General features: G+C 38.6%; 1 protein-coding gene across 7 annotated transcripts in view; it reads right to left on the bottom strand.

Annotated features, from left to right (window-relative positions):
• The window catches only part of LRRC49 (leucine rich repeat containing 49), a 176933-nt gene that overhangs the window by 66052 nt on the left and 83866 nt on the right, over positions 1–27015 (bottom strand). For all 7 annotated transcript variants that reach the window (XM_023552871.2, XM_023552872.2, XM_010593717.3 and 4 more), the window contains one exon: positions 7492–7639. In XM_023552871.2, coding sequence (XP_023408639.1) covers positions 7492–7639 — 148 coding nt within the window. The remainder of the gene's footprint in view (positions 1–7491; positions 7640–27015) is intronic.

Consider the following 27015-nt stretch of genomic DNA (forward strand, 5'->3'; position numbering starts at 1 on the left):
ACAAATCCACTTAACCATGTTGTCATATAACTTATTCAAAACAGACTTTGTCAAATGTGTTCTTTACATACCAAAATATTATTGGTCTATAGCACTCCTCGGAGAACGTCTATCATCTCTAAAATAGGAAATTAATTTTGTCTGGCATGAATTGTTTTTAGTGAACTAATGCTGCCGCCTAGTGATCAATTCCTTAAATACAAACCATCTTTCGATAATCCAATTTAGATTTCTTTCACAATCATCTTCAAGTTTACTGTCACGAATTGTAGAATTTATGTTCTTTCCTTCTAAGATAAAAAGACAGAGTAGTTCTTCTTGCCTTTCAACTACTGTCTTGTTTTATAGCTTTTCTCAGACGTAACTTTCAACGGTCTAGCAACTTATTCACCAGCTCCAATCAGATATCAAAGACTGACAACTTACAAGCCACAGGCCAAATCCTGTCTGTTACCTCTTTTTGTAGATAAAGTTTTACTGGAACAGCGCCATACTAATTCATTTAATGTATTGTACATGCCTGCTTTCATGCTACAATGGCAGAGTCGAGCAGCTGCAAAACAGACCGTGTGGCCTAAAAAGCTTAAGATATTTACTATCAGGCCGTTTACACAGTTTGTCAACCCCTGCTCTACATAGGCCTGAATTCAAATTTATGCACCTATTTTAGGCTTTGCATAAAAAAACAAAAAACAACAACAAAAAATTTATTTTACTCTTTACAGACTAAAAGCCATATTTTTTTTTTAACAGAGATAATAAAAGTAAAAGAGATGAGGCCAGCAATAGATGGCATCAAGTTATCACTTGCCATTCCTCTGAATCAGACCCCAGAATCTCTTACCCTGACTAATCTCTCTGCCTCAAATCTCATCGTCCACTCATCTTCCCCATACATCATCCAGGCTGCTACCCAGGTTGTCTTTTTAATAGGCAAATCAATTTAATTATCCTAAACTCTTCAACGGCTACCTGTCACATCCGGGACAAAAATCTAACCTCTTTATTATGACATAAAATGCCCTGCATGGCCTAGCTCTTGCCTATCAGATATTCTTGTCTCCCACTATTCTACCCCACACACATCCAATGCTCAGCCATACTGAACTACTATTGGTTCTATACAGTTGTTACATTCTCTCACCACTCTCCATGATACACCCTCCTTCTTTGCCACTCTTCAAGTCTCAAGTATTTCCTCCCTTGGAACTTTTACTATTTCTCTGGTAGACTTAGGAGTGCTTTGTCCTTTGTTATCATTGTGCCATATTTATATACGTATGTGTGTGTGTTTCCTCACGTCTGTCTATCGTCTATCTTACCATTTTATATTATAGTCTGGCTGCATGCCTGCCTCTGTACTAGACTGTAAATAACCTGAGGGCAAGATTTCTGATCTTGTCATTTCTAATGTTTAGTACAAATCCTATTACAGAGATTCCCAAACTTTCTCAGTTCAAGGTGCCTGAGAATGTCTCAAGAACTTTTTCACAGTGCCCCTAGACCAAACAAATACAAAACAGCTCTGTTTACTAAGTAGTGAGGGTCAAACAACTTAATAAGTACTCACGTTCTAAAAATTTAGTAGCCACTTGAAAAATAACACATATGAATTGAAAGAAAAGCTATCTTTACGTATCCTTAAATAACCACAAGTACTTGCCAATGGAACGTGTGTATCTGTAGGACACTGCACAGCTTCTCAAATACTGGACACCCCCACCTTCACTTCCTGTTCCATGGCAGATTTTGGCACAGTATTTACTTTTTATCACAGTAACCATGGAAAACTCAGATTTGCAAAGACATAATGTCACAGAAAAGGATGTAGCATGACCTAATGTTGAAGTGGTGAACTACCTGGAGCTAGTAGTTTTCTCAGTGTCTCACAGATGTCAAATATCACTGTGTTTTCCTTGAAAATTAAAAATATTCGACAGTGCCTCTGTGAGTTCACTGAAGCACCCCGAGATGCTCCAGCACACAGTCTGGGAACCATAGTCACAGAGCACAGAAGCTCATTAAATATTTGTGTAATTTACCCCAGTTAGAATATTTATATAGTGAATATACAAAAAACTTAAAGTATCATTTTTAAAGAGAAAAAATATTTATAGAACAGGTGTTAGCACACTTTGTCTGCCAGATGTGAATATTTTAGCTATGTGGGCCATACAGTATTTTTAGCAACTACTCAACTTTGCCATTGTAGCGTCAAAGCAGGTATAGATAATATATAAACGAGTGGGCATAGCCATATTCCAATACAATTTTATTTATAAAAAGAAGTGTCCAGCTCATGAGCAGCTGCCTACCCTTGTTATAGAAAGCCTTTTAAAAGGCATATTGTTTCCAAAGCAAAGTTACTAAAAAGCTGTTAAAAAAAAAAAAAAAAGTGAGACTAAATACTGTCATTAGTACCCAAAGAAAAATATTAGCATGGCAGAAAAAATATTCTGAATTTTAGCAATCATGGAATGTGCAGGACCTAGATGAGAAAAGCTATAAAACTGTATTAAAATTCATAAAAGAAGACCTAAGTAAATAGACATACCACATTCTTGTGTTTGTTTTTTTACCACATTCTTTGTCAGAAAGGTTGAATTTTGAAAAGACATCAACTCTTCCCAAATTATAGACTTGATGAAATATAAGTTACATCCAAAGGTACTTAAAGTAATTCTGAAGATCATGTGAAAGTAAAAATGTTAAATAAACATACTTTTAAAGGAGAACAATGAATGGGTACTGGTCCGTCTAAAATTCATTAATTCATTCAGAATATACTACAGCCATCCTGGAGCTTATGTTAAAAAATGTGTCAGAGATGGGCTACAAGCAGATAGATGTATAATGTAATGTCAGGGGATGATGAATGAGATGACAACAGACAAAGACAAGGGAGCAAGAGAGGGAAAGGTATTTTAAGGAGAATTGTCAGAGAAGGCTTCTTTCCAGAGATGACTTTTGAGCAGAGACCTGTAGGAATTAAGAGAGTGAATCATGGAGATATCTGGGAGAAGAGAGAAGAGCATATGGAATGGACTACAATTATATACAGCATGAATAAATCTCACATATAGAATGCTGAGAGAAAGAAGCCAGAGCTCCAAAGCTAGAAAAACTAATCTACGATGTTAGAAGTATAATAATAGTTACCTCTGGGGAGGGAAAAAGGAGTAGTGTTTGTGGTGAGGCATCAAGAAGACTTCTGGGTGCAAGTAGTGTTTTGCTTCTTGATCTGGTTACTGGTTACAGAGGCATGTTCACTTAGTGAAAATTCAACACACTGTATACTGATGATTCTGTATGTACGTACATTTCTAATTAAGTTAACATCAATAAATGGAAATACAGTTTATCTTTACTTCTCATATACGAAGCTCTGGTGGCACAGTGGTTAAGAGCTTAGCTGCTAATTAATCAAAGGGTCGGCAGTTTGAATCCACCAACCGCTCCCTGGAAACTCTATGGGGCAGTTCTACTCTGTCCAATAGAGTCACAATTGACTTTATAGCAATGGGTTTGGGGTTTTTGGTTCTCATACATGGGGGTCAATTTCTGGATTCTGTAGAATGTTCCACTGACATAATTCTATACCAGTCACTTACTGATTCTATCATCATGACCTTAGAGTATATTCTAATACATCAGAAGCAGAACCTCACTTCCCTGGCCTCACAGTTATTTTGTTTTTTTTGTAGTTTTCTTAGTTGTTCTGGAGCAAAACACTGACTCTTTCATATGAACATAAAAATAATTATCTGACTTTAACGATAAGCTTGATGGAATTTTAATTGGAGCTGCATTAAATTTATACATTAACCTTGAGAAAATTAATCTATTTGTTACAAGACTGTACTTGGATTTTAGGCTCATGCCAGTTTTCACCAATTAAATGGTATAAAAGGATTCTATGGCGTGCATCATATAATTCACATATAATTGAATGCTTACTTAATATAAACCAATTTAGCTAGTTAACTATCCTGAGTTAGATCTAATGGAACTTAAAGTAACATGGCTTTTATCTTTCCTACCCATTTCTTAAGTCAGGTTTTGTTTGGTGTTCGCTTTCTTTTTGATCTCATCAAATCAATAACTTATATGTCATTTGAAAAACCAATGTTTGACTAAAGGTCAAATGTCTTTAGATCTAATATTTCTCATTAATAATGACACCTTCACATTAAAGAAATCCTTGTGAATCCCTCCAGTTAATGCCTTAGCTTCAGAGATACTAAACTAAGATTGATCTCAGCTTTTCAGCACTAGTTTACAACCTTAAAATTAAGGTCTTATAAATTGGAAGCCAAATTAAGTTGTGTTTCACGTAATTAATCACATGTATTCTGCAACTTCCCAAAGACATAAGCACAAGGGAGAGGCAACCATTTCTTCCTAATCTCAGCTTCTTCCTCATGTAGCCAAGCAGCCCCAAGTGGACTGAGAAGGGCATCCACAAAGGGGAGATGCCTGGATAGGATGTCAACGCCCAAGTGAGGTGAAGAGGAAGGTCGTGTGAGGACTGCCCTGTTTTGGGATATCAAAACCCAAGCAGGGTAAAGAGAATGCCCACATGGGGAGTGGTCTAGCACAGGGAGATGGGGTCTCAGCAGGGAAAGGGGAACACCCATAAGGGAGTGTAGGATAAAGCAGGGTATCAGAGTATGGGTGGAGTGAAAAGGGTGTCTGCCTGAAGGAGCATGGCTGTGCCGCAGCATGGTGTATCAGAGCACATGTGTAGCACGGAGGGCTTCTGTGAGGGAAAGGGGCAGTAGCAGCAAAGAAAAGCTGTTAAATACAGGATGCTTGAACAAATAAGTAAATATATTAAGGATAACAGGAGCCAAGTTTCCCAAACTTAGAGAAGGTAGTTTCAAGTAAGGAAAGAAAGAAAAGTAAAATGAATCTTGGACTGGAACTGTATATATGGATGAGAATTCATGGTTTTCTCTCTATATATAGATGTAAATATAAATGTTGATGCATATGCATGTATGTATAAATGTAGGTTTGTAAGGTTTGTATATCCATACAGTCCCTTGCCCTGCCTACTGAGAGGACCTTTGAGAAGCAAACTCTAATAGCAATGACCACACCTAGTATTCATATCTTTGCTTCTAAATACCATTCTCCACTACAAGGAACCAGGGCTCTTTGACAAAATGGCTAATTCCATGAGTTTGGAACATTCTGTGACAGAAAATTTGGCAGCCTCGAAGGAGGATGGAGGCATGTCAAAAGGACAGAGAAGTAAGTTTGAGGAGGCTCCTCTGGCCAAACTGAGGACAATTTAAGCATCATAATAAGTAACGACAGTAATGGGTTATAACCTATTGAATAAAAACAGAAGCTGATGAATCCATCCTGACATGAATAAATTAAAAATTTTACGAGGATGGGATTACAAAGGAAAAGAGAATAACTTCACATGGAGAAACCTGGTAGATACCACCTTAATCAGAGTGAACATCATCAATATAGGGACAAATATAAATTATATGCAACTTAACAGCCTACAACGAGAAGGACACAGTATCGTTTCTGTGATACTTACCCCAAACATCTAGGATCAAAAACTAGTCATAAGGAAGCATCAGAAAAGCCTAAGTGAGGGTCACTCTGAAAATTAACTGGCCTGTAATCTTCATAAACATCAAAATCATGAAAGTCAAGGAAAGACAGAAGAACTCTTCCAGACTAATGGTGACTATGAAGACATGACAACTAATGCATCCATGTACAACATGTAATTCTGAGCTGGATCCTTTTGCTAAGAAGAACATTACTGGTATAACTGGGAAAATTTTAATGGCGAGTGGAATTAGATGCTACTAATTTTTCAACACTTATTTCCTGACTTTGTTAGTCATATTGTGGTTATACAGGAGAATGTCTTTGCTTGTAAGAAATACATACTAAAGTGTTCGGGGTTATTACGGGATCAAGCCAGCAGCTTACTCTCAAGTGGTTCAAAGAAAAAAGTGTTTTGTATTATGTTTATAACTTTTCTGTCACTTTAAGATTGTTTCCAGTTTTTTTTTTTTTTTTAATTTTTTTTAATTCAACAGTGGAGAAGCAAGTGTGTAAGGACTGCTGCTCTGTATTTAGTAGAATAGCTAGCCCTGCTCCCATCCTAGGTGATCTTCCCCCATTTCCTTATCAGGCAAATACACCTTATGGAATGTAAAAGATTACATAAAGTAATAGTCTCCTTTACTTAAGGCATGGAAGTAGGTAATTTTTACTCAATCAACAAGTTTTTATTGAGCGTTATTAAGCTCAACTACATCTCAGCATTGTGCAAGACAGAGGAGGGAGGGAGATATTTATAGAACACCTGTGTGTATCAGGCAAAGAAGAAGAATGCTTTCTACCCTTAAACACATTAATTGGGAAGACAAAACTGATACATAAAGTAACTATAAGAAACATTAATACACAATTTGGTACTAATTTATGTAAGTGGGTTAATTCGATATCTTACCCTACTCATATTGACCCCATCAGGGAGGGCAATTACAAGTACCAAGGATGCTTAATTCAGAAAGACATGGAGACAGGGTAAAGAGTCACCATAAAAGTACAAAGCAGTGCTGACAGTATAGATCTGAACAAACCGGGAGGACAAAGAACCGTATCTCCACCCTGAAGCAAAGACAGAGGCAGAATTCTAGAAGACCCCCAGTATTCATAAATTTCACCCACACTTTTAACTATTTGCTAGCCAAGCTAAATGTCCACAATATGACCTAATCCATAGGGTTTCATTGGCTGATTTTCTGAAGCAGATCACCAGACCTTTCCTCCTAGTCTGTCTTAGCCCGGAGGCTCCACTGAAACCTGTCCACCACGAGTGACCCTGCTGGTATTTGAGATACCGGTGGCATAGCTTCTAGCATCATAGTAACGTGGAAGCCACCACGGTATGACAAAGCGACAGATGAGTGGTGGGACATCAATACTATCGTCAGCAGCTCCATACAATGCTTCCCAGGACTCTTATGCTGTTCTAAGGTTGGTTACTTCATCTTTACAACAACCCTATGATATAGTGTCATTATGGTCCCTAGTTTACTTTGACGAAAATGGGGTAAAGAAAAGTTAAGGAAATTGCTGAAGGGTCACATGGCTAGAAAGTGGTCAAGCCAGGTAGCCTGGTTCTAGCGCTCATAGTTGCAACCATTACACTATGTAACCTATCAGTGAAACTCTTATTTATCCATGAAAAAGTAAACTATAGGCAAGAATGAAAAACAAGCATGATGATTAATTTAAACAGAAGGCTAGGAATTTCTAAAGTTCCATTCAGTAAAATTGGGGATAGAGTAGAGGTGTTAAGAATCTTGTGATTATAAAGTATACAGTCATGATAATCCATAGTCCACTAAAGTTAAGAAACATTTCAAACAAAGGATATGCACTTCAATTTCCTAATCCACGCCAAAGAAACAATATATATGGTAGACACTCTGGTAGGGTTCTCACCGTGACTCTCTTCATATCTAGCTGGCGCAGCTGCATCATATTCTGAAGGATGGTGTGTTTGTACCATGACTCTTGAGCTATTGGATTGCCATCAAAAGTGATGTCTGAGAGGGAACTAGAGTCAGCAAGGCAGGAAACATTCTCAAAACTGCAGGAAAGATAAAAACCACGGGATTATTCAGAGGTCTTCAAAAAACACTTTCATTTTTTTAACAGACTTTAATTTTTAGACCAGCTTTAGATTTGCAGAAAAATTGAGAAGCTGGTACAGACAGTTCCCATATACACTGTAGTATTTGTCAGGTTTCTCCACCCTGAACTCTGGCAGTAAGTCACTATGAGCAGCCCATATTTAAGGAGTAGGAAATTTAACTCCTCCTCCTTGAGGGCACAGTGTTTACGTAAATTATGTGGAATTATTCTTCCCAGGAGATTTGTCTTTTTCCCAACATTTATTTATTTATTCAATCATTCATTTATATTAGAATGAATTCATGAATATTTACTCTATTCTTTGGGCCATAATCCAACACTATTCTATTTCGTTGTTCAAATTGATCCAGCTTGGGTCACTGGGAGCTCTTTCAGTTGGTTCCTGTTTACCTGTAACATATTCACATCCAGGTATTTTTTCTTTCGTTTGTTTGTTTAGCACTTCCTTACTTTCTGGCACTACATGGTGCTCCAGCCTCATATATTTCTTTATCTCCTGCCCCAGTTTTAGGATCAGCCAGTTCTCCAAGGAGCCCTGGCTCCTTTTACCAGAGAATGTATTAGAAACCAAGATCTGGGTGCTAGGTTACTTTTTTGCTACTGTGGTATCATTACTTTTAGCCCCTCTCAACTGACAGAACAAGGAAGTACGTGTGTGAATACTAATACATGTATATACACATATCTATAAATATATCTCTATGTAATCATTTGTGTCTATATTAAGTTAAACAAGAGGTCATACTGGTGTCTCCAACTCTAGTCCATTACCAAATGGATCACTGCAGCCTCCTCCCTTTGGTTATTAGTAAATTCCTGCTCCGACAGTAAGATACCAGGCTCCCAACATCTGCCGTGCTTTAAGTTAATTGTTCGCTTCCAATATACAAGTATAGTGGTATCAGAATTGTTAACCTGTACTCCCATGAGAAATAACTTTCTCAACTAGAATACAGTGATTATATGTAATTTCTCCTGCATTTTAGTCTTACAGACTCATTTCCAGAGTGACTTAGGTCAGTACCTTGTTCCACCACCCCTTTCAGTGAGGTTGCTTCAGACAGTTGAAATGTAGTTAGTCTTTCATCAGAGTCTGCCAACCCTCCTGGAAACCCCCAACCTTTTAAGAATTTTTTAATTTGCATACATTACGGTTTATTCTTTGTGCTGTAAAGTTCTATGGGTTTTGACAAATGTATAATGTCAAGTATCCATCATTAAAATATCATACAGAATAGTTTCACTGCCCTAAAAAAGGCCCTGTGCTTTACCTATTCAATTCTTCTCCACTACCCCCAATTCCCTGGCAACCATTGGCTGCTTTTAGTTTTTGGTGGTTATTAGTAAAGATGCTATAAACATTCACACGCAGGTTTTTGTTTGGACATGTTTTTTACTCAACTGGCTAAATACCTAGGAACATAATCGCTGGATCATATAGTAAGATTATGTTTAGCTTTGTGAGAAACTGCCAACGTGTCTTCCAAAGCGGCTGTACCATTTTGCATTCCTAGCAATTCTGGAACCTCACCAGCATTTAGCATTGTCAGTTTTTTGGATTTTGGCCATTTTTTTTTTAATAGGTATATACTCGGAAGACAGACCTGATTATCTGCTTCTGAAAGTTCACAGCCTTGAAAAACCTATGGAGCAATAATTCTATCCTGCACACACGGGGGCGCAACGAGTAGGAATCTAATGGATGGCAACTAATGACAACAACAAATAGGTATGTAGTAGTATCTCATTGTTTTAATTTGCAATTCTCTAATGACAAATCATGTTGAGCATTCTCATGTTCTTGTTTGCCATCTGTGTATCTTCTTTCTATTTTCAAATCTTCCCATTTTTAAATTGGGTTGTTTTTTTATTGTTGAGTTTTAAGAGTTTGTTGCGTATTATGGATACAAGCCTTTTATCAGATACGTGTTATGCAAATATTTCTCGAAGCCTATGACTTGTATTTTCATTCTCTTAACAGTGTCTTTCCTGGAGCAGAAGTTATTAATTTTAATGAAGTCCAACTTATCAATTTTCTCTTTCACGAACTGTGCTTTTAGTGTTGTATCTAAAAACTCACTGTCATACCCAAGGTCACCTAGATTTCTTCCAGAAGTTTTATAGTTTTGTATTTTACATTTAGGTTTATGATCCATTCTGAATTAATTTTGTGAAAGTTGTAAGGTCTATGTCTAGTTTTATTTTTGTTTTTCCACTGTCTAATTGTTCCAGTACCATTTGTTGAAAAGACTATTCTTTCTGTATTGGATTCCCTTTGCTCCTTTGTCAAATATCAGTTGACTGTATTTCTGGGCTTTCTATTCTATTCCACTAATCTAAGTCTTTTTTTTTTTTTTTTTTTTTTTTTTACCAATACCATGCTGTCTTGATTACTGTAGTTTCATAGTAAGTGTTGAAGTAGGGCAATGTGAGTTCTTCAACTTTGTTTTTCTTCAGTATTGTGTTCGCTATTCTAGGTCTTAGTCTTTCCATATAAAGTTCATCAATATCTACAAAATAGCTTGCTGGGATTTTGTTAAGAATTTTCATTTTTTTAAGAAGGCACTAATCACTTTTCCCTTCCTAGAGCAGCTTGGTAAAGCTCACCTTAAATTAGAATCATTTTCATTCAATGACTTAACTAACTAATGTTAACACTTACACTTAAAAGTACTTTATTTATTCAGGTACTATACTGACTATCCCTTCTTCCTGTGCTAAGAAAAGCTAGAGGATATAGAATTTTTGTGATACATAAAACAAAAACCTACCTGCTAATCAGCCATCTAAGATACAACTATTGGTTTCTTCTAGTCTGGAGCAAAGGAGAGTGAAAAAAACCAAAGACTCAAGGGAGCAATTAGTCCAAAAGACTAATGGACCACATGAATTGGAGCCTACACAACCCTGAGACCAGAAGAACTATATGGTGCCTGGTACCACTACCTACCATGCTGACTGGGATCACAATAGAGAGTTCCAGACAGAGCAGGAGAAAAATGTAGAAGAAAAAGTCAAATTCACAAAAAAGATCAGGCTTACTGGTCTGACCTAGACTATGGCCCTAAGACACCTTTCTGACCTGGAACTGAAGCCATTCTCGGAAATAACCTTCCAGCCAAACAACAGACCCAAAGCTCACTGCTGTGAGTCGATTCTGATTCATAATGACCCTATAGGACAGAGTAGAACAGTCCCAGAAGGTTTCCAAGGCTGTAATCGTTACAGAAGCAGACTGCCACATCCTTCTTCCACAGAGAGGCTGTTGGGTCCAAACAGCTGACTTTTTGGTTACCAGCCTAGTGCTTAATCACTGCACCACCAAGGCAGCTTCAACAATAGACAAGCCCATAAAATAAACAATAATACCTGAAAGGAATGTGCTCCTTAGAACAATCAATTATAGGCTATCAAAAGGGCAATATTTGCCGCAAAGCAAACATGAGAAGGCAGGAAGGGGCAGAAAACCAGGGCAAAAATGGGGAGAGTACTGACACATTGCGGACCATGAAGCCAAGGCCTGAAACACTTCGTGTACAAACTACCAAATGGGAATCTAATTTGCTCTGTAAGCTTTCACCTAATGCACAACCAAAAAAAAAAAAAAAAAACTTAACTGCTGACAATTTAAGGTTGAGGCCAAGTTTATAACAAGAATAAAGTTCACTATGTTTGTACTGGAGCCCTGGTGGTGCAGTGGTTAAGACTCAGCTGCTAACCAAAAGGTCACCAGTTCAAGTCCACCAGCCGCTCCTTGGAAACCCTATGGGGGGCAGTTCTACTCTGTAACATACGGGATTGCTATGATATAGAACTGACTCCATGACAATGGATTTGGATTTGTTTTTTAACATAAAAAAGAATACCTGGGTGGTGCAAATAGTTAATACACTTGGATGCTAACCAAAAGGCTGGTGGTTCAAATCCACCAGAGGCACCTCAGATCACAGGCCTGGTGATATACTTCTGAAAAATCTGCCACTGAAAATCCTATGAAGCATACAGTTCTACTCTGACACACACAGGGTCAAAATCTACTAGACAGCAGCTAGTTTTTACCATCAAAAACAGAAAGAATAGCAGTGCACACAGAATAACAACCAGGCTTTTGTCTTAGATGAATGATTGGGAATGATGGTTACAAGGGTGTATACTTTGTCAAAATTCATTAAACTCTATAATTAAAATGGGTGCATTTTATTACATGTAAATTAGATCTCAAAAATTGATTTTCAGAGAAAATTTTAAGTTAAATTAAATATATATTTGGATATGTAGGTGGTATAAGCAGTATGCACTCGACTACTAACCTAAAGGCTAGCAGTTCACACCCACCCAGCGGCACTGCAAAAGAAAGGCCTGGTGATCTGTTTCCATAAAGGTTACACCCAAGAAAACCCTGTGGAGTAGTTCTACTCGGTAACACACAGGGCTTCCATGAGTTGCAATCAACTCAACAGCAATGGGTTTGGTTTGTGTGTGTGCGTGTGTGTGTGTGCATTTGAAAGATTATCTTTTCATCTATGAGATCTCCTTTATCTGAAAGAATATGCTACACTAGTAGCCAGGGGCTATTACGGCATGTTTCAAAAAGGCTCTCATTGCGTCTTCCTCCAACTACTACAAGATGGGCTCACTAATTTCAAGCTTGAGATATGAGCTAATGTAAAAGCAAAGGCAAGAGAGCCAGTAGATGGTCTAGACTGAAGCACATTTTCCTTCATTGAACAGAACTAAATTGTAAGCTTCTTGAAAGCTGGAAAAGTGCTGTGACCACTTCCCCAACATCTAACAGAGTAGCTAGTACGTAAAAGGTGTGCAATAAAATTTTAATCAATGAATGAATATGATGAATTGAAATTATTCCAGAGGGCTCATCCTTGATTAAAAAAATTAATAAGTACATTTTCTTATACTATTCTTGGAATGAGTGTTTAAGAGATAATATTTAAGAACCATTATGACCTGATAAAACAAAAAAAAAAAACAAACCCAGTGCCATCGAGTCGATTCCATCCATCACTAATCAGGGAGATGCACTCAAAAGCAGAAATATTATGTCCAGAAGCACAGGGAAGCTGTAGAACTTTATTTTATTGTAGGTAGATTCTAATCTCATTATAATTTACTATTTGTTTAAAGGCTAGACTGCAGAAAAACTACAGTTTGTTTCTTATTGCTAAGTATAATTTTAAACTAAAATGATTATAAGAGTTCTCTGCCCTACTTCACAGGTATTCCTTTGGGAAATGGAATTAATCTAATAATTACCAAATGGGTGTTGTTGCACACAAACATAAACAATGTCTTCCTTTAATTCAAGTCTAAAACACTTTTGTTGGTATAGAAGAAAACAGTATGCCCAGTGAGGGCAGTCATTATAAATACCTCAGAGATCTAAAAGATCTGTTGATGCTCATCTGGTCTATGTCTGTGCTTTAAGCACAACAAAATAGAGGCACCAGGAACAGGAAAATCATTGCAATCACTGGCAACCACTCCCAAATCAGCTGCTGGTGTTGATACCCAGACTGAAAGTTTTATGCTTTCAATAGTTTTATTAAAGTGAAAAATAAACCCGTATCTGATCCAGAAGATTCCTCACGAAACTTCATTTCCATCTGTAAGGCATTTGACCAATAAACATGCCAGACATTCCTAGAAACACACTGACAAAGTACATATGATTTTAAAGACGCTCTCTAGCCAAATAAAACAATACTCTTTAAGTACAAATACAAGCTAATGAAGGGTTATATACTACCTAACCAAAGAAAATCAAAATCAGATTGTTAAAAAGAAACTGGAAACAGGACAGTAAGTACAGTGCAGTGGCTTTTAAAAACAGTCTCCACACCCCTCATTTGCTCATCTCTTCAGAGTACCAAGAATGGAAAAGCTTTGGTTCAACGGTTGACATTTAATTTATAATCTGACTTTAATCTTTTTCCAGAATTACTCATACATTTGTTCTTCCCCTAGTAGTCTCCTCCCAAAGCCACATCTGCTTCCTATCTGTTACAGAACCTATAGAGGAACAAGCTGTCCCTACTAACCAAAACTCACATCTCAAAAGGAAAACATTTTTGACCATTTTATGCTTATTTAACACAACACAGAGAAAGAAATAAAATTCCCATATATGCACATATACCACATAGATATAGAACTAACAATTCCCAAATATGTCAAATTCTTCCAATTAGAAAGTTTTCCCCCAAATTGGGTTTGTTGCTGTCAGGTGCCATCAAGTTAGGTGCTTTAATTTTTACTCTTTCATAACAATAAGGTACGATATACTCTGAAATAATGAAAAGCTCACTTATTTTATAATGATCAGTGAGAACTTTACTGAATTGTTCCATGTGCCTAGCAGGCTGAAATGAAATAGAACAGTAGAATAAGTCAGCAAGCATGCCCATAGGGATTGAAATGTACATAACTGAAAAACATAAAATAACTAGAAAGAGCTATAAAATAGTATATGATTAAGTATAAAAGGTAAGGCACAGTTAAAGAGTGTATAATGCAGGTGTTTGCATTTCTGACAGAACGATGAACTATGCTTGTGGACTGAGGTTCTTGCTGAAAACTACAAATGCTGTATAAAATATATTTTAAAATATCTTCTCAAATACATCCATGAATTGCTAAAAAATAAGGAATATTCAGGTCAAAAAAAAAAAAAAGTAAAGGTGGAAACCCAGTGAAGTAATCAGATCATTGAAAATGACTTTTTGTCAGTAGGTCATTTGCTGAATTCAATGAACTTGAGTTTTGGTTAATATGGTCTTTATAGTGGGGGACAGAAGATAAATCCCAGGGACCATCCAAGATGGACAGTCTAACTAGAGACCCAATCCATAAATCTGGTACTCCACGGGCTATACCCTCAATATAAAGGTGAAATAATTACAAACATTCTTACCCTGTATACCAGAAATATTATCTATCTCAAATCTTGGGGCTAAGTAGAAGAAAATTCTTCCCTGATTACTTGTAACCACAAACCACAATTTGCGGCCTGAATCCAGTCTAAAATGTTTCAAGAGGAGAACTGATTTTTTTGAAGAGGTCCAAGGCTGGGTATAGACACCTGACCAAAATAAATGAAACTCCTCTTTGGAGGAACCTCTCTTCATATAGCACCACCCATTTGTCTGTGGAAAGAGTCGATTGAGAAGTTTAATATTATCAGTCAAGACAGAGCCAGGGACCAACTATGGATTGAATTATCAACGGCTCATATGCAAGTTCAAGTTGTAGCTGAAAAAGATCAAAACAATTCTATGAGAAACGAAGTGTGTTAATCTTTTGGATTTCTAGTTGCTGTTTCTATATTGTTTCTAGAAGCCTGTTTATTCTGTCGTTTTGTTCTTGTATTGTTTTCCTGAATTCTTCTATTGCTTTGTCAGTGTATTCCTTGGTTTGGTCTGTGTTTTGCCTGATCACCTTCTTAATCTCTTGGAGAGCTCCATATATTGGTCTTTTGGATTCTTTATCAGGTAGTTCCATTGCCTTATCTTCTTCCGGGAGGTTTTCTGATTTTTTATTTTGGTCACTTGCAGGAGTCATCTTGTCCTGCTTCTTCATGTGATTTGATATTGACTGTTGTCTCCGAGGCATCAATAAGTTATTATATTTATACATTTATTTGTTGCATTTTGTTTATTGCCTTGGGTGCAGGGGACGTTCTCCCTGGTTGTTGGGTTGGGTGTTCTGTGTGTGCTCCACCCCTTACTGGTTGATTGGGGCATAGGTGCCTGGGTGGGTCAGTCACCAAGTGTGTGGTGCAAAGACTGTCTTGGGTGGGGTGGGCTGGGCTGTGTGGGGGTATTTGGAGCAGGCACAGGTCTCTGGTTGCGGTGGAGGGCTGTGTTCCCTGGTGCCCAGATGCAGGGCATGTCCCTGTCCACTACAGCATGTAGTGGGGCAGGGGGCAGCACAGCCAGTCCTTGGGCACCTGATGCCACTGGGCTGGAGGGATTAGGGGTTGCCACAATTCTCAGGTCCCTGTCGTGGGTGGCTAGATGGAGTGGATGGTACCACTGACTCTCAGGCCCCTGATGTGGGTGGGTGAGGCCCTTTCTTAGGGGGCAGGGCAGTGTCAGATGCCACAAACATGCAGCTCCAACTGCTGCATGTGAAAATGGGCTTCAGGTGGATGCCTTGTCCAATTCATCCTGATGAGGGTGTGCCATGTCAGATTAGCCAGCAAGACACTAGTGTGAGTAATTGGCGGGAGTGAAGGTCACCGCAGGCCCGTGGACCCCCGACACAGTAGCTGGGCAAAGGAGTGGGTGCCTCCAGATGGAGCCGTGAGTTCCCAGCTTAGGGGACATGATGGTGTTGAATGCCACCAGGACTGGTGTCAGAGTGGGTGGGAGTGGATTAGGAGAAGTGAGTACTCCTCAGCTGTAGAGCTTTGGTGGGAGGAAGAGTTATGGTGTGTGTGCAATGGCTTGGGAATTTGCACTTAACTTTCACTGGCCTGGTGTTGTTCCTGTCTGGTTCTGGACGTGTGTGCAGATTCACTGTTGTATGGCTGTACCAGGTGGAGTGGGCTTTAACTTGGGATGTTGCTGCTTGCCTCAACCTGTGTGTGCTCTGCAGATTCAACTAGATGGATACAAGTGATCCCGCAATCCGTAATTCCCCATTTTCGCTGTTTTTTGAATTGTCTTTCCTTCTACCTGTTACTCAGACTGATTCTTCAGCTTTGTTTTTAATGCTCAGGGTTCCTAGTTTGTCATATATATCCGATTCACTTGTTTTTTTGGGTCTTTGTTATAAGAGGAATGACAGGGAGTGTCTGACTATTCTGCCATCTTGGCCCTGCCTCTCAGAATATATAAATTATCAAACAATATAATTAATATTACATGCTAGCAAAATTTTGCTGAAGATAATACAAAAATGGCTGCAGCCACATATCAACAGGGAACTGCCAGAAGTTCAAGCCAGATTCAGTAGAGGATGTGGAACAAGGGATATCATTGTTGATGTCAGGTGAACGCAGAGAATATCAGAAAAATGTTTACCTGTGTTTTATTGACTATGTGAAGGCATTCAGTTGTGTGGATCACAACAAATGGGTAGCATTACAAAGAATGAGAATTCCAGAACACTTAATTGTGCACCTGTAGAACCTGTACAGGGATCAAGAGGCAGTCGTTTGTACAGAACAATGGGATACTGAATAGTTTAAAACTGGAAAAGATGTGAAGCCAGGTTGTATCCTTTTACCTTACTTATTCAATCTGTATGCTGAATAAGCAATCCAAGAAGCAGAACTATATGAAGAAGAACATGCTGTCAGGATTGGAGGAAGACTCATTTACAACCTGCAATATGCAGATGACAAAACCTTGCTTGCCAAAAATGAAGATGACTTGAGGCACTTACTGATGAAAGTCAAAGACTACAGCCTTCAGATTACACCTGAACATAAAAAGAAATCTTCACAACTGGACTGATAAACGACATCATGATAGAGAATAAATTGAAGTTGTCAAGGATTTCATTCTACTTAGATCAACAATCGATACCCATGGAACCAGCAGTCAAAAAATCAAATGACATATTTCATTAGGAATATCTTCTGTAAAAGACCTCTTAAAAGTGTTAAAAAGCAAAGACGTCACTTTGAGGACTAAAGTGCGTCTGACCCAAGCCATGGTCTTTTCAACTGCCTCGAATGCGTGTGAAAGCTGGACAATGAAAAAGGGAAACAGAAGAACAGATGCACTCAACTTTTGGTGTTGGTGAAGGATAATGAATACACCATGGACTTCAGAAGAACAAACAAATCCATGCTGCTGGAAGTACCAGCAGTATGCTCCTTAGAAATGAGGATGTCAAGACTGTCTTGCTTACTTCAGATGCATCATCAGGAAAGACCAATTGCTAGAAAAGGGTATCATGTCTGGTAAAGTAGAAGGTCAGTGAAAATGAAGGATGGATTGACATGGTGGCTGCAGTAATGGGCTCAAACATACCAAAGATTGTGAGGATGGTGCAGTACTGGGCGATGTTCCATTCTGTTATACGTAAGCTTGCCATCAGTTAGAGCTGACTCAACGGCAACTTATAACAACAATCTTCATATAGGACCTCAACAAATTTCCAAAGATAAAGTACCAAGAAAAATGAACAGCTCAAGTTTAAAAGTCACAGTACACAGAAGGAAATAAGGCACACCAATTGGCTAAGACTTCAGATAATGGGATTATAAAACACAGAAAACAGAAAAAACTATAGTATGTTTCAAGAAATAAAAAGAGATTTGAAACCATGAATGTAGTCCCAGGCCAACTGAAAAGATACAGAACTCCTAGAAATAAAAACATAAAGAAATTAGAATAAAAAGTTTAGAAGTAGTGGTTGGAGATAAAGAAAATCAAGCACTTATCCTGCGTTTCTTATACAAACTGTTCTTCAGGGTAACCAAGCAGATAATAATGAAAAGTTCTTCTTTACAGGGTAATTATGGCTAAAAAAATGAAGAAAGAATGACAGAATATCATTTTTTTAATTTAAGGAGACATTTTATTTTGGATGCATGAAGTATTTGGATGTACTATCAAAGGCTGGCTGTGCAGATCTCCACTAGACACTCTCTTCTATGAAGAGATGCAAGGGATTTTTAATTAGAACCTTAATGACTGGCAAGTAAATGTTTCCTTAAGGACTGCTTAACATGGCATTACTGGTCAAGTCGTTCTAAATAATTTAAACTATCCTGTTAAAGCCCCAGGACATCTATGCACTTTTTCTTTCATTCAGAGAGAGAAAACAAATATATAGTACAGAAAACATAAACATACTATTATAGAGTCAGCTTTGAACACTGTTGTTGTTAGGTATCATTGAGTCACTTCCAGCTCATAGTGACCCTACGTACAACAGAACAACTGTGCCCGGTCCTGTGTCATCCTCACAACTGTTGCTATGCTCTAGCCCATTGATGCAGCCACTGTGGCAATCCATCTCCTTGAAGGTCTTCCTCTTTTTCATTGACCCTCTACTTTACCAAGCATGATGTCCTTTTCCAGGGACTCTTCCCTCCTAAAAACAAGTCAAAAGTACATGAGACAAAGTCTGGAGAATATCATCATTTTGTAACTCCTAATAAAATAATGAGGGCATTGGCGGTTCAATGGTAGAATTTTTGCCTTCCATGCTAGAAGCCCAAGTTTAATTCCTGGCCAATGCACTTCATGTACAGCTATCCCTCGTCTGTGAGTGGAGGTTTGCGTGCTGAACAGGTATTACTGGAGCTTCCAGACTGAGATGGACTAGGAGGTAAGGCCTGGAGAACTACTTCTGAAAATCAGCCAATGAGAAGCGGAGCCAAGATGGCAGAATAGACAGACACTTCCAGTGAGCCCTCTTTATAACAAAGACCTGAAAAACAAGTGAAATGACTATATTTATGACAAGCTAGGAGCACTGAGCATTAAAGGCAAGCCTAGAAAATGAACTAAGGGGCAGGGGGAGGAAGAGACCATTCAGAAGCAGAGAGGAGTTACCGGACCTGAATTGTGGGGAGCCCTCAAACACTATTCCCAGAGCAGTGGCGGCAGTGGGCTGGTACTAGCATTCGGCCGCACTTTCCTCAGGGAGAAGCAGCCAGCCGCACAGTCCATTCACACCTCCGGAACCAGAGAAGAACGATGCTCTCGGGAAAAGCTGAGTACTTTTTTGTGTATATTTTAACATGCCCCCCCCCCACCCCCAAGCCAGCTTCAGCGGCTGAATTCCCTGGGCCTGAGATAGGCCCTGTTGAGTGCCTAAAGCCATCCTCCCAGTATTGGAGAAGGAAAAAATTTGCATTTGGGGTAAAAGATAATTTGCCTGCTCCACCAACTGGGGGAGCTCAGGACAGAAGCGGCTCCTATACAGGCATAAATGGTCTGTGGACCTGTGTGGGCCTACATCAGGAGAATAGGCCATTGTTGGCAGACTCCAACCATTTCAGCTGTGCGGTGGAGAGGTGGGTGTTTGATGTTTGACATTGCTTTGTCTATTAAACAGGGTCCTCGCCTATCCACATCAGGGGCCTAAGGGCTGGTAGCTCCACTCAGGTCACCCAGCCACCTGTGACAAGGTTCCAAAGATAACTGGTATCTCCCAGTCCTTACAACCAAAAACACTGGGTGCCCATGGTCTGTCTGCAGAACCCACCCACCCGCATGCTCTAGGGAACAGGGACGTGCTTTCCTCAGAGACACTGGGGGGTCAGTTCTCAACCCCCTGCCTTATTCAGAGCCTGACCCCTGCTGCAACAAGATACCAGTACCTACGCCAATCACCCCTGCCCCTCTAAGACTGTAGGGCAGAGCCTATACCACATACTTGATGATCAGCTACCTGGAAATCTAAGCTGAATTCATACAAGAAAAGTGAATGGACTCCTAGGCTGATATACCTGATAACAGCTCTAGCCATCTGGGGACAGAATGTTGGAGCTCCAAAGGTGAAAATAATCAAGCTAGCTCACTCAAGCAACCCATTTGGGCATATCAAAACAAAACAAAGCAAGAAGCTACGACAGAGTAAGCAAACATAAACTAATACTATAACTTATAGATGGCTTGGAGACAACAGTCAATATCAAGTCACCTAAAGAAACAGACCATGATCACCTCAACAAGCTCTCAAGACAAAGAATACAGGGATCTTCTAGATGAAAGCGCATTCCTGGAATTGCCAGAGGCAGAATACAAAAGTTAAACATACAGAACCCCTCAAGACATCAGGAAGGAAATGAGGCAATACGCAGAACAAGCCACGAAACACACAGATAAAGCAATTGAAGAAATTAGAAACATTATTCAGGAACATAATGAAAAAATTTAATAAGCTGGAAAAATCCATAGACAGACAGCAATCAGAAATTCAGAAGATTAACAATAAAATTACAGAAGTAGACAACTCAACAGAAAGTCAGAGGAGCAGAATTGAGCAAGTAGAAGCCAGAATTTCTAAACTTAAAGATAAATCACTTGGCACTAATATATTTGAGGGAAAATCAGATAAAAAAAAATTTTTTAAATGAAGAAAGCTTAAGAATCATGTGGGACTCTATCAAGAGAATAACCTATGAGTGATTGGAGTACCAGAACAGGGAGGGATAGCAGAAAATACCAAACCAAAAAACCAAATCCAGTGCTGTCGAGTCGATTCCAACTCATAGCGGCCCTACAGGACAGAGTAGAACTGCCCCACAGAATTTCCAAGGAGCGCCTGGCAGATTCGAACTGCCAACCCTTTGGTAAGCGGCCATAGCACTTAACCACTATGCCACCAGGGATTCCAACAGAAGATACAGAGAGAATTATTGAAGATACGTTGGCAGAAAACTTCCCTGATATTGTGAAAGATGAGAAGATATCTATCCAAGATGATCATCGAACTCCACATAAGGTAGATGTTAAAAGAAAGTCACCAAGACATATTATAATCAAACTTGCCAAAACCAAAGATAAAAAGAGAATTTTAGAGTGGCTAGGGATAAACGAAAAGCCACCTACAAAGGAAAGCCAGTAAGAATACACTTGGACTACTGGGCAGAAACCACGCAGGCAAGAAGGCAATGGGATGACTTATTTAAAAAATTGAAGGAAAAAGATTGCCAGCCAAGAATCATATATCCAGTAAAACTGTCTCTTAAATATGAAGGTGAAATTAGGACATCTTCAGATAAACAGAAGTTTAGGGAATTCGTAAAAACCAAACCAAAACTACAAGAAATACTAAAGGGAGTACTCTGGTTAGAAAATCAATAATATCAGGTATCTACCCAAGACTAGAACACTGGGCAGACCAATCAGAAGGCAACCCAGACAGGGAAATCAAAAAAACAAAGCAAGATTAAAAAAAAAAAAAAAAAAGCTCAAAACAGGGTAACAGCGATGTTATTATACAAAAGAAAACAACATTAAAGCAATAAAGAGGGGCTAAGAAATGTAATTACAGACCTTCCATATGGAGAGGAAGATAAGGCGACACAAAGAAATAAAAGCTAGGTTTAAATTTAGAAAAATAAGGGTAAATAATAAGGTAACCACAAAGGAGACAAACTATCCTACTCATCAAAATAAAATACAAGAAAAAAATAGAGACTTGGCAGAATCAACGTCGACAACAACAAATATGAGGAAAGGACAATATATAATTTTACTCAGTACATAAAATTAAGTGGAAAAGAGAAACTGTCAACAACACACACAAAAAGACATCAAAATGATGGCACTAAATTCATACCTATCCATAATTACGCTGAATGTAAATGGACTAAATGCACCAATAAAGAGACAGAGAGTGGCAGAATGGATTAAAAAACAAGATCCGTCTAAATGCTGCCTACAAGAGACACACCTTAGACTTAGAGACACAAACAAACTAAAACTCAAAGGATGGAAAAAAATATATCAAGCAAACAACAATAAAAAAAAAGCAGACGTGGCAATATTAATTTCTGACAAAATAGATTTTAAAGTTAAATTCATCATAAAGGGTAAGGAAGGGCACTATATAATGATTAAAGGGACATTATGCCAAGAAGATAGAACCATATTAAATATTTATGCACCCAATGACAGGGCTGCAAGATACATAAAACAAACCTATCAGCATTGAAAAGTGAGATAGACAGCTCCACCATAATAGTAGGAGGCTTCAACATACCACTTCCAGTGAAGGACAGGACATCCAGAAAGAAGCTCAATAAAGACAAGGAAGGTCTAAATACCACAGTCAACCAACCTGACCTTATAGACATATACAGAACACTCCACCCAACAGCAACCAAGTATACTTTCTTTTCTAATGCACATGGAACATTCTCTAGAATAGACCACATATTAGGTCATAAAGCAAGCCTTAGCAGAATCCAAAACACTGAAATATTACAAAGCATCTTCTCTGACCATAAGGCCATAAAAGTGGAAATCAATAACAGAAAAATCAGGGGAAAGAAATCAAACACTTGGAAACTGAACAATACCCTGCTCAAAAAAGACTGGATTACAGAAGACATTAAGGACGGAATAAAGAAATAAATAGAATCCAATGAGAATGAAAACACTTCCTATCAGAACCTTTGGGACACGATGAAAGCAGCGCTCAGAGGTCAATTTATATCAATAAATGCACACATACAAAATGAACGGGCCAAAATCAAAGAATTATCCCTACAACTGGAAGAAATAGAAAGAGAGCAACAAAAGAAACCCTCAGGCACCAGGAAAACAAATAATAAAAATTAGAGCAGAACAAAATGAAATAGAAAACAGAAAAACAATTCAAAGAGTTAACAAGACCAAAAGGTGGTTCTTCGAAAAAAATCAACAAAATTGATAAACCATTGGCCAAACTGACAAAAGAAAAACAGGAGAAGCAAATAACCCGAATAAGAAATGTGACGGACAATATCACAACAGACCCAACTGAAATTAAAAGAATCATATCAGATTACTACGAAAAACTATACTCAAACAAATTTGAAAACCTAGAAGAAATGGCTGATTTCCTAGAAACACACTACCTACTTAAACTAACAAGAACAGAGGTAGAACAACTAAATAGACCCATAATAAAAGAGGAGATTGAAAAAGTAATCAAAAAACTCCCAGCAAAAAAAAAGCCCTGGTCTGGACAGCTTCACTGCACAGTTCTACCAAACATTCAGAGAAGAGCTAACCCCACTACTACTAAAGGTATTTCAGAGCATAGAAAAGGATGGAATACTCCCAAACTCATTCTATGAAGCCAGCATATCCCTCATACCAAAACCAGGTAAAGACACCACAAAAAAAGAAAATTACAAACCTATCTCCCTCATGAACTTAGATGCAAAAATCCTCAACAAAATTCTAGCCAACAGAATTCAACAACACATCAAAAAATAATTCACCACGACCAAGTGGGATTCATACCACATATGAAGGGATGGTTCAACGTTAGAAAAACAGTTAATGTAATCCATCACATAGATAAAACAAAAGACAAGAATCACATGATTTTATCAATTGATGCAGAAAAGGCATTTGACAAAGTTCAACGCCCATTCATGATAAAAAACTGTAAGCAAAATAGGAATAGAACGAAAATTCCTCAGCATAATAAAGGGCATTTATACAAAGCCAACAGCCAACATCATCCTAAATGGAGAGAGCCTGAAAGCATTCCCCCTTGAGAACGGGAATCAGACAAGCATGCCCTTTATCACCGCTCTTATTCAACATTGTGCTGGAAGTCCCAGCCAGAGCAGTTAGGTTAGACAAAGAAATAAAGGGCATCCAGATTGGCAAGGAAGAAGTAAAATTATCTCTATTTGCAGATGACATGATCTTATACACAGAAAACCCTAAGGAATCCTCCAGAAAACTACTGAAACTAATAGAAGAGTTCAGCAGAGTATCGGGATACAAGGTAAACATACAAAAATCAGTTGGATTCCTCTACACCAACAAAAAGAACATCGAAGAGGAAATCACCAAATTGATACCATTTACACTAGCCCCCAAGAATATAAAATACTTAGGAATAAATCTTAACCAGAGATGTAAAAGACTTATACAAAGAAAACTACAATACACTTCTGCAAGAAACCAAAAGAGACCTACATAAGTGGAAAAACATACCCTGCTCATGGAGAGGAAGACTTAACATTATAAAAATGTCTATTCTACCAAAAGCGATCTATATATTTAATGCAATTCCGATCCAAATTCCAATGACATTCTTTAATGAGATGGAGAAACAAATCACCAACTTCACATGGAAGGGAAAGAGGCCCTGGATAAGTAAAGCATTGCTGAAAAAGAAGAACAAAGTCGGAGGCCTTACTCTACCTGATTTTAGAACCTATTGTACCGCCACAGTAGTCAAAACAGCCTGGTACTGGTACAACAACAGATACACAGACCAGTGGAACAGAATTGAGAATCCAGACACAAATCCATCCACATACGATCAGTTGATATTTGACAAAGGCCCCAAAACAGTTAAATGGTGAAATGACAGTCTTTTTAACAAATGGTGCTGGCATACCCGGATATCCATCTGCAAAAAAATGAAACAAGACCCATACCTTGCTCCATGCACAAAAGCGAGCTCAAAATGGATCAAAGACCTAAATATAAAATCGAAAACGATAAAGATCATGGAAGAAAAAATAAGGACAACGCTAGGAGCCCTAATACATGGCATAAACAGTATACAAAACATTACTAACAACGTAAAAGAAAAACTAGATAACTGGGAACTCCTAAAAATCAAACACCTATGCTCATCCAAAGACTTCACCAAAAGAGCAAAAAGATTACCTACAGACTGGGAAAAAGTTTCTAGCTATGACATTTCCGATCAGCGCCTGATCTCTAAAATCTACATGATGCTGCAAAAACTCAACAGCAAAAAGACAAATAACCCAGTTAAAAAATGGGCAAAAGATATGAACAGACACTTCACTACAAAAGACATTCAGGTAGCTAACAGATACATGAGGAAATGCTCACGATCATTAGCCATTAGAGAAATGCAAATCAAAACTACAATGAGAGTCCATCTCACTCCAACAAGGTTGGCATTAATCCAAAAACACAAAACAATAAATGTTGGAGAGGCTGTGGAGAGTATGGAACACTTATACACTGCCGGTGGGAGTGTAAAATGGTACGACCACTTTGGAATCGATTTGGCACTTCCTTAAAAAGCTAGAAATAGAAATACCATACGATCCAGCAATCCCACTCCTTGGAATATATCCCAGAGAAATAAGAGTCTTTACAAGAACAGATATATGCACACCTGTGTTCATTGCAGCACTGTTTACAATAGCAAAAACATGGAAGCAACCAAGGTGCCCATCAATGGATGAATGGATAAATTACGGTATATTCACACAATGGAATACTATGCATCGATAAAGAACAGTGATGAATCTGTGTAACATTTCACAACATGGAGGAATCTGGAAGGCATTATGCTGAGTGAAATTAGTCAGTTTGCAAAAGACAAATATTGTATAAAACCCCTATTATAAGAACTGGAGAAATAGTTTAAACAGAGAAGAAAATATTCTTTCATGGTTACGAGAGAGAGGAGGGAGGGAGGGTGGAAGACAGGTATTCACTGACTAGATAAAAACTACTTTAGGTGACGGGAAAGACAACACACAATACAGGCGAGGTCAGCACAACTGGACTAAATGAAAAGCAGTTTCCTGAATAAACTGAACGTTTCGAAGGCCAGCGTAGCAGGGGCAGGGGCTTGGGGACCATGATTTCAGGGGACAGCTAAGTCAATTGGCATAATAAAATCTATTAAGAAAACATTCTGCATCCCACCTTGGAGAGAGGCGTCTGGGGTCTTAAACGCTAGCAAGCGGGCCATCTAAGATGCATCAATTGGTCTCAACCCACGTGGAGCAAAGGTGAATGAAGAACACCAAGGACATAAGGTAATTAGGAGCCCAAAAGACAGAAATGGCCACATAAACCAGAGACTACAACAGCCTGAGACCAGAAGAGTTATGGTGCTCAGCTACAACCGACGACTGCCCTGACTGGGAACACAATAGAGAACTCCTGAGAGAGAAGGAGGACAGTGGGATGCATACCCCAAATTCTTGTAAAAAGACCAGACTTAATGGTCTGACTGAGACTATAAGTACCCCAGTGGTCATGGCCCCCAGGCCTTCTGTTGGCCCAGGACCAGAACCATTCCCAAAGCCAACTCTTCAGACATGGATTAGACTGGACAATGGGTTAGAGAGGGATGCTGGTGAGGAGTGAGCTTCTTGGATCAGGTGGACACTTGAAACTATGTTGGCATCTCCTCCCTGGAGGGGAGATGAGAGGGTAGAGGGGCTTAGAAGTTGGCGAAATGGACACGAAAAAAGAAAATGGAGGGAGGGAGCGGGCTGTCTCATTAGGAGGAGAGCAATTGGGAGTACGTAGCAAGGTGTATATAAGCTTTTGTGTGAGAGACTGACTTAATTTGTAAACTTTCATTAAAGCACAATAAAAATTAAAAAAAAAAATCAGCCAATGAAAACTCCATAAATCACAATGGTCTAATTAACAACTGATCATGGATGCAGGCCTGGGGAGTGTTTCGTTCTGTTGTGTATGGGGTCTCCATGAGTCAGGGGGCGACTTAATGACAGCTAACAACAACAATGTAATAAAGCATCCAGACAGTGGCCATTAATGACTGCTAAAATACTTAGGTGAAAAGATAACAGGAACTTTTTAGCCTATTTTTTAAAAAATGGAATAGGCTAACAACATCTGAACCCTA

Source organism: Loxodonta africana, chromosome 13 (assembly GCF_030014295.1).
Source record: "Loxodonta africana isolate mLoxAfr1 chromosome 13, mLoxAfr1.hap2, whole genome shotgun sequence".
In the NCBI taxonomy this organism is placed as follows: domain Eukaryota; kingdom Metazoa; phylum Chordata; class Mammalia; order Proboscidea; family Elephantidae; genus Loxodonta; species Loxodonta africana.